The 9338-nt window shown below is 32.1% G+C and overlaps 1 protein-coding gene across 1 annotated transcript; it reads right to left on the bottom strand.

The window, feature by feature from the left end:
• Positions 1–4284: 4284 nt before the first annotated feature.
• LOC107417647 (serpin-ZXA) lies at positions 4285–7597 on the bottom strand. Its single transcript, XM_016026263.4, has 2 exons — positions 6868–7597; positions 4285–6742 (listed from the first exon to the last, which is right to left on the bottom strand). The coding sequence occupies exons 1-2, from the start codon at positions 7273–7275 to the stop codon at positions 5945–5947; spliced, it is 1206 nt and encodes a 401-aa protein (XP_015881749.3). The 5' UTR covers positions 7276–7597; the 3' UTR covers positions 4285–5944.
• Between the last annotated feature and the right edge of the window lie 1741 nt (positions 7598–9338).

Raw genomic sequence — 9338 nt, 5'->3', positions numbered from 1 at the left:
AATCCAATATCATTAACTAAATAGGTTAAAGAATTAAGTAGCTCCACCAAAGCACATACAAAGAGTCCCATTATAACAAGAAGCACTCATAAACTTTTGATGAAGGATATTCTTGCATGCACTGATACATTCTGGAACACTACAGGGATTCATGGTGATCCCAAAAACTCCCTCTGCAATGCCTGGTCCAGTAGCCATGAATATCAATCCCAGAACGATAACGACCATCATCCAAGGCATGCTTTTTGATCCACCTAATTCCATTCTTAAACCAAATAATTATTAATTAAACTGAATATTAATATATTCTCTCAAGAAGAAGAAATGTCAATATTCAATATTGTATATATTCCTCAAGTGACATCTTCGATAGGTATTATATGTATGTAAAAATTTATAAGAGATTATCAAAGATGGAAAATTATTAATTCTAATTTCTAATTAAGCTTCTGTGACAAAATCCAAACAAAATCTAGATTACTGGGTATATATATCTATCAATAATGCAGTGCTGACTTTTGAGAGGATTTTGTTGATTAGAATATTGATCATAATTAAGCTTTTTAGTATATTATGGAAGCTACCTCCTCTTCCGAAAATTAGTTCATATGTGTTTATCTGCATACCGAGTCAAAATGATTCTTTGCTTCTATAATTAATTGCAATTATTTTGACCTAAAATATTTAATTATTAAGTCAATTTAACGATTGCAGAAAATTCAACGTTCAATTTAGACTCCTGCACATTTTTGTCCAAAAAATAAAATAATTTAGACCCCTGCACAGAGTACTCTGTTTGAATCTGCCGAAAGGAAGAAGACCTAAAAGAAAAAAAAAGAAAAAAAAAGAAAAAAAAAAAAAGACTGGCCTAAAGAAAATAAACAATTTCAATTAAACAAGACCAAGAAGTCCATCTACAATTGTACAATATTTACTCATCAATTATGTTTGTTTCAGTTTTATTTATTTATTTTAATCCGAACTCAATTTGCAAAGTTTGAGATTTTCAAATTTCCCTTTGTTCAATAAACGTAACAGTAATTTTCTACTTGGCTTTTGCCCCATTAATATGCCTAATTATATGTAATTTAAAATAATATATTTCATGAGTTACATATGATTTTTTTTTCTGGGGAATTATATGTAGTCAAGAGTCAATGCATAACTGTGCTTTGGTATATATGTATAGGTATTATTATACTGAGAAGTGGGGACACTGTTATTCTTAATTTTTTTTAATAATACTATTTAATATGTTTTCCAAGGCTAATCAATGTATCTTTCTTGACACAAGACGCAGTTTTCATTGTACTCACATTTTAGTCATTGTTCTGACAACGTTCGCACGAAAATGACTAAAAGAATACTCTGGGTGTAATCACAAGGGTTTTAAATTGAGGTCGCAGCGAGTTGGCAAGTGTTATGCTTCTTTTATTTTTTTCTATTCAAGTTTAAATTTGTGACAAATCAATAATGCCCTTGATTACCAAAATAAAAGAAAAAAAAGTTTCTATATTCGCAAAGTATGACAAATAGGATATAAAAAAAAAAAAAAAATACTACCACTGAAAAGTTTATTAGTGCACTTCCTTGAAACTTACCGGTGCATATTTGTTTCCTTGAAGTTTCCACTGACAATTTAAGCAGTTTCCCTCTACTACAGGAATGGTGTGAAGTTTTAGTGCATTTCTACACATAAAAAATAATAAATAAAAAAAAGGGAGCTTCCTTATAATAGGTTCTCAGCTCAGAGTGTCTTTTTTCCACCAATGGTAATCTCTCAATTTTCTTGATATAATGATCCTTAACTCTGTCTCTCTGTCTCTGTGTTTAATTAATGTTATATATATATATATATATATATATATATTGGTTTTGCATGTTTGACTGAATTCATTTGAATGTTGAAAATGAGTGAATGAACACTGACTAGAAATGAGATGTGATGATAATTAATCATTAATTTTGTTGAAATATTTCCTTTATCAAAAATAAAATAAAATAAAGATTTTATTTTGTGTTGTTTTCTAAAGTTATTTAGCACTGATTGAAACGTCTTACAAAATATATAGTTGATTCTCATTGTTTATACAACTAAAATTGAAGATAAGAAGTTTATCATATAAAAAAATAATAAAAAAGAAAAATAGAAGATAAGAAAAAAGCATATATATATATATATATTTATCTATACATGTATATATTGGAGCTTGCTTTATATGTATACATATGTATGTTATGCTTAATTACTAGCTAAAAATGCCTATTATCACTTTGTTGAATTCAACAACCCGCAGATTCAGCAAGTTCCCAATGATTTCCATGCCCAACAAAGCATCTTCAAGTTCTTCATCTTCATCATGGAAAAACATGAAATATTCCTTAGTTTCAAAGGCGAAGAGACCCACAAAAATTTCAGACCATTTACACGATTCTCTGACTAAGAAAGGAATTTATACTTTTAAGGATGATGAAAAACTCGGAAGGAGAAAACCCATTTCATCTGAACTCTTGAAAGCAATTGAAGAATCATGGTTTGCAATCATTGTTCTTTCAGATAAGTATGCTTCTTCAGCTTGGTGTTTGGATAAACTGGCCAAGATTGTTGAATGCATGGAAAAGCTGGGTTTGACTATTCTTTCAGATAAGTATGCTTCTTCAGCTTGGTGTTTGGATGAACTGGCCAAGATTGTTGAATGCATGGAAAAGCTGGTTTTGACTATTCTTCCAGTTTTCCATCAAGTGGAACCAACCTGCCATGTAAGAAAACAAAGAGGGGATTTTGGAAAGGCTTTTGATAAGCATGAACAAGTTTTCAAACGCAATGTAGGGAAGGTGGTCAAACGGAGGGAGGCTTTGAAAGAAGTAGGCGGCATCTCCGGATGGATGGGATGTGAAAGATAGGTGCGCCCAAAACCCTAAAATAATAAATTTACAACCAATTTAACCTTTTTGTTTCCTTATGATTTAAAAAAAAAAAAAAACTTTTGCTTCCATAATAATAATAATAATAATAACAACAACAATTTTGGTTTCTTTAATAACTCAGTAACGCCTTCATCGCTATTCATCTATCCTGAGAATGACAATTTATTTCGCACAATTCAGAAATTATGGTGCACCACCCTAAAGAAGTGGTTTTTCCTTGATAGATTAAGATTGCTAGATGGATTCAGAGCAAAATTATATGCCCCAAATCGGGATGGGAGCAGGGGAATAAAAACGCTGCCCCAAATCCAACTCGGTCTATATTTTATTCATTAAATTTGTTTTTATATTTCTAATTTATCTAATTATTAAATGAATGAATATAAATATATGATTTTATTACATGTGTACCTTTATAAATTTTATATTTATGTATTTGAAGTATTGAACTATTGCATTATATTTTTAAATATATATTTTATTGTAATTATGCATTTTGACCATAATATATTTTATTGTACTTTTATTGTATTTTATATACTTTATTTACTAAGAAAATTATTCTAATATAAATTTCTCAAAAAACAAACATAAAAATTATATCATAAATAGATCCGATTAGGAAAACTCTTGCCAATTACCCAAAAAAAAAAAAAGAAAAAAAAAAACATTGGATGGTGGTGCAAGGATTGGGGTTGCCTCGCCTCGAATGGTAAATTTCTGTTCCCATCTTGCCTCCAAAAAATCAGGGAAAACCATGGGAAAGGGGCAAAGAAAACACTGTGGGAATGGACATGAAATTTAAAAAAATGATCCTGTGCCACCTCGTTTACATTCTTAACCTACCCGGACAGATAATGAAAAATTAAAAAGAAAAAAAAAATCAAAAGAAGGAAAAGAAAATAATTTAGAGGAAGACCCAAAAAAAAAAAGAAAAGAAAAAAAAAAGAAAGAAAGAAAACAAAGAAGAAAAATGTAAATCTAACACTAAAACTGATGGAAAAAAAGGGGAAAAAAGATTAAAAAAGAAAGTGAAATTAAGAAAAAAAATAAAAGAAAGAAGACACACAATAAGAAGAAGAAAAAAAATGAGAAATGAAAAAAGAAAAGAAAAGGAAAGATAAAAGCAAAAAAAAAATGGAAGATGAGAAGGGGAAATTTAAAAAAAAAAAAGAAAAAGAAAACTGATGGAAAAAGAATAAAAACAAATATTAAAAATAAAAAAAGGAAAGAAAGTAAAAGTAAATTAAAGCACCTTTTTGATCTGAATGGATAGGATTGATGTATTCTGCCAAACCAAAAAAAAAAAAAAATAATAATAATAATAATTAATTAATTAATTTTATTTTTCCAGGGCATGAGACAGAGGTTATTCAGGAAATTGTCAAAGCGGTTTCAAAAGAAATCAATCAAAGGTTCACAATTCGTAACAACAACCTTGTCGAAACGACTTGTCTCATAGAGAAAATATGTTCACTATGTAGGGATGCTACTACATCAATTTGTCCAATTCCAAATGCTACTACATTTGCCATATCTATGCAGCGATGCTACTTGGATAGGATTGGCGCTATATGCATATTTTTCAGACTTGAGCATACAACTGAGTTTGATCCTCATCAAATTCCTCACTACCTTGCTTGCTTGCAACTTGGAAACTGAGAGTTAGTCTGCATCCCCTGCATAAAAACTTCAACATGTCACATGATGTAGAATTCATGTGGCCGTCCTTTATACCACGTATCTGGTTTGGAGATCAGCTGAACAACTGCAATCTCATTGAGGCTTCATTTGCAAGCGAGAGATCATGAGGGTGGGAGGCTCATAAGTGTGGTCTCCTTCTTCTATACCAGCATGTTGAGGAAGAATTTAAGCTGGCATAATAAACCACTGCATGGCCTCGATGGATGTATGATGATCCAGATGCAAAATTTCGTATCGTAGATGATAATTAATAAAGAAACAGGAAGCAACGCCATGATGGTCCGGAAGGATGTAGCAAAGTCTGGCAGCAGTACTATCCATGATCCATAACAAACAAACAGAGATCCAGATCGGATGTGATCCATACGGAGCTTAAAACATTAGACATGTGGTCCGAATGTAATATCTAACAAATTAAGATCATGTGCAAAAGCTTACTCAAGATTTATATGACAAATCATCTACTGAACACCTACACCTAATATCTGTTGAACATTACATGCATTTACTAGAGCAAGAAAGTGAGTTGGAAAGGCCAAAGCTACATATATAGCGTTTGATATCTACATCCGTCAGACAAATTCAAGCGGTCATATGTAGGTGGATTCATTTGGCTATTAATTCCTAGTTCTTTGTTGTTTCCAGAGTTGAAAGGCCAAAGCTACTGATATCTGCAGCGAGCGCCCTGGCGTGCCAGCCAAGAATCTAGGGGTCTGTCTCTTGTACGAACAAGATGTGGAAGAATTCAAACAATCAATAAGCAAATGCCTGACAGAGTTCCTTGACAATTTGGATACCATTTCTAAATTTGTGGGCCATGAAAATGTGGGAAGCCCCTCTCGTGCTGACGAGTCGGGAAGCAGCAGTAAAAATATAGCAACTTTTGTGTTGTTTCTCAACCAGAAAATGTGACAACTGAACCCTCTTTCCCTGGAAAAACCGGCATGGTAAGAAACTATTAATTATCTCGCTCAGCAATTTTTTCCCATTGCGGGACTTTGATCAAGACATGATATACAGCTCATGCTTCCCTTCTACTGAAATCCTAGACTGGTTCATCCATCAAAATAGTGGTCCTAATTAAAGGTTTAATTACTATATATGTGGCATTGAATTAAGAGACGGAAAAAGCATGCACATAAATAACAAGATAGGACATATTAATTTGTCTCTCAATCTTAACATTATTTAAATAGAAATAATTTGAAATTAAAACAAGAAAGCTGTATCTTCCCAAGGCCATAATTTAACATTTAAAAAAAACAAAAAAAAACCCTAAAAGATAAAAACACTTCTAGAATATTTCGGGACCTTAAGCCTCCAAGAGAGGATTGAGCACCGCTCCAACAAAAAACACCACCCCATGAGTTTCTTCTCTTATCATAAACAGGAAAGGATGATCAGCTACAAAGCGTGGAGTTGGAATTCCGAGGCAGCAATTCACAAAAGTGGTGGCAGTAACAGCTGCGGCTTCAGTCCCTTCTTCATTCACTTCAATATGGGACTTATGGAATATATCTGAAACAAACAATCGATTACCGTTGGGACTGTCAACCATTTCTGTAAGCTCCCCTGCCTGGAATGGTAGTGTAAGCCCCATTTCCTTCATGCTTTTTGAAGCTTCCAATTGAAAGGAGAATTTGAATTTCGGAATCCAAAAATCAGAGAGATCATCCTCTAACCGCAGATTAAATTGTTGATTTAAGAAACCAGGATTGAGTTTAATATTCTTTTTGATTAGGTTGTGCAGGCCATCTTTTTCAACCGGAAGGAAAAAGTACATGGAAAATTTGCGGGAATGATCTTGACTCGTTTGGTAAGGAATTTGAAGTACTTTATAACCATCAAATGATCGGTAAAGATGGCGCGTATTCCTTCCAGTGGTCATGAAAGGAACTTGAACAGTAGTTTGCCCATTTAGAAGATGAAATTCTCGAAGTTGAGTGGATGAGGTGTCAAATTGTTGATCCCATGCTCCTTTAAAATAGAGTGCATTGGCAAGCACAAGTGCAGTATCACTGTCGAGGGACCCAGCTGGGAGGAGATCTTTGATTAGCCCTTTGGTTGCTGCTTCAGCCCAGGAATTCACTTCTTTTACCACTTCTTCAGCCTTCAGTAGTAATTAAATTCAATTTGATGTTCCAATATTACTTAAAATGTTAAAGAAATATGCTATATATATAAGAACAGAGGATTTGCATATATATATATATATATATATGAATATGTACATACCTTGGTTTCAAAGTCCACACTCTTGAGCTCAGCTCTGTAAGAACTTCTTGCAATCTCTTCAAAAGACGATTTCAAAGAGAACTTTTGATCCAGCCAAGCACCATTGACAAAGGACAAAAGTGGACCACCTGCTGCGAGGTTTTCAGCCGGGGATGCCAGATTGATAATCCTCAAAGACAACAGATTCAGATCACCAACACTGGTTGAACCCAAAAAGTGAAGAAGCTGTTGCAGAGTTTGGCCTTTTGATCCTGCAGCAATCAAGCTTAGCATGACATGTAAGGATAAAGGAGAGGCCACGAAATTGGAGCCCTTTGAAGCTTCCTTTTCCAAAATCTGGTTTGTAAGACGCAAACTGAAGTCTCTGTTGAAGAGGGTAGTGTCGTTTGATTGTGGTGAGTGCTCCATCGTGATGATCGAAAAGCTTGCTTTTGCCTTTTGATGATTGTCCTATAGCTATAATATTTGTTTGCGATGACCAACTGGTTAGCTTAGCTTTTGCCCTATAGCTATAATATTGTTTGTGATGACTAACTGGTCATACATATATAGGGGTTACAAGAATGAATAATTCAAGGAAATTGAAAAGGTATTTTTTTTCTGATTCGTTTTGTATTATTGGGACGTGGGACACGTTCATTTGTTGCTTAAATTGACTGAGAGTTGTGCACCATGTATATGACTGAATGTTAATTAATTAATTGGCATTTACTTAATAAACAAGATAGCATCACCTGCAGCTTTATTTTAGGTGGTTTTCCTGCTGCTGTATGTTTCTCTCCAATACACATTCAATATATAATATATATATATATATATATATATTGATTTTCACATTAAGGACAAAATTAAGTTCATAAAAATAATTTTTTAGGTCTCTGTTCCATAACACATTGGCTTTTTAATTTATTAGTTTTTTTTATACTTAATTGTGTGTAATTTTTTTTTTCTTCAACCGTTAATTATTATTAATTAGAGTTTATTAAACACCTTAATTTATTATAAATTTAAATTATAAAAAAGCCAACTCACCATATCAAACATATATATATATATATATATATATATATATATTTGGTTGCATTTCTTATCTTTTCTTTAACTTTATAGTTCTTCTTTAAGATACAGTACAACAATCATATAAAACATGCAAACATTTGAATGAAGTAAATTACAAATTATTAAATAGAAAAATAACAAGTCAAACAACAGCTTGCATTTGGTTTATTTTATTTTAAATGTCTATCTTCTTTGAAAACCAACGTTCACATTAATTGCATAGCCGCTCCTAGCAAAAATACATGTAATATGACTATTTCTTTCGTAAAAAGAACAATAACAACGACTCATGAGTTCAAACTAGGGCTTGGTATGTTTCAAAAAAAAAAAAAAAAAAAAAAAAAAAAAGGGAGGAAAAACTACGGCTTAGCTAAATCCCCCATCTTCAATTGTATGTTGGCAGAGAAAAAATAACAATGACTTCTTTCATTCTTGAATATACATATATATATATATATATATATATATATATATATATATATATATATCTATATAAAGAGGTATCAATAGCTTAGCATATTATATATGTAAGATGTGCATGGAGAAGAGCCCACAAAACAAATCGGTGCCCTTTCTGACTTCACTGTTTGTAGTCACAAATTGATCATTTTACAAAACATAATTTGCCGAAAGCTTACATATGGGTCTTTTTATGAATTTTGTGATAGAAAAACCTCTAATTCACTGTTTCAAACTGAGATCTAAGTATTAATATTATAAGTAAATAGCAGTAGCCGGACGATGTAAGTGGTATTTCTCCCCCCATTTTAAAGAATGGCATATATAGTTTCTTATTATTACTATTTTCATACTAGGGCACATCATTTTTAGGTCATTTTGGGTCGCATATTTCATAAAGAACTTATTTGCAAAATAAGCATTTCATTAACTATATATACCCCGCGAAGTTTTTGATAGGATCAATATAATTTTGACGCTAGTGCCTTCATTGATACGTAAGAGAGGAATATTTGGCAAATGGTATAATACACTTACAAAATCATCTTCACCAAATCTTGTGGAACATTGAAGGTGATATATGGAAGGATTATACAAGAATCAACGTATCAAGGAACAAAATGCGTTCGAAAAGGGTGCTGATCATTCTAGACGATGTTATAATTTGGTAAGAATTTTTCGTGAAAATTTTTATTAGTTTATGAAACTAAATTTATCCTAAGGAAAAAGAGGTATAAATAGAGGCTTTTAGTCGTGAGAACACATTTTTGGACGTGAAGATTGGTAAAGAACGTGAAAATAAGCAACTAACGAGTGGAGCATAGTCAGGAGACGAAATTCAACCACGATTCTTTCTTAATTTCTAGTTTCTTCTTTTTTTTTTTTTTTTTTTTTTTTTTTTTTTTTTTTTCCCCTTAATGTCTTACAATATATTTAGCATTTTATTTAACTTT

This window comes from Ziziphus jujuba, chromosome 12 (genome assembly GCF_031755915.1).
Source record: "Ziziphus jujuba cultivar Dongzao chromosome 12, ASM3175591v1".
NCBI classification, from domain to species: Eukaryota; Viridiplantae; Streptophyta; class Magnoliopsida; order Rosales; family Rhamnaceae; genus Ziziphus; species Ziziphus jujuba.
The sequence above is the reverse complement of the archived record's forward strand: the minus strand, read 5'-3'. Positions and strand labels throughout refer to the sequence as shown.

What these genes read in the sequence shown, in the direction of transcription:
- LOC107417647 (XM_016026263.4), bottom strand. Translation starts at nt 7,275, where the DNA reads ATGGAGCACTCACCACAATCAAACGACACTACCCTCTTCAACAGAGAC. An exon ending in GTGTGGACTTTGAAACCAAG is followed by an intron (nt 6,743 to 6,867) that starts GTATGTACATAT and finishes TTACTACTGAAG; the next exon opens with GCTGAAGAAGTGGTAAAAGA.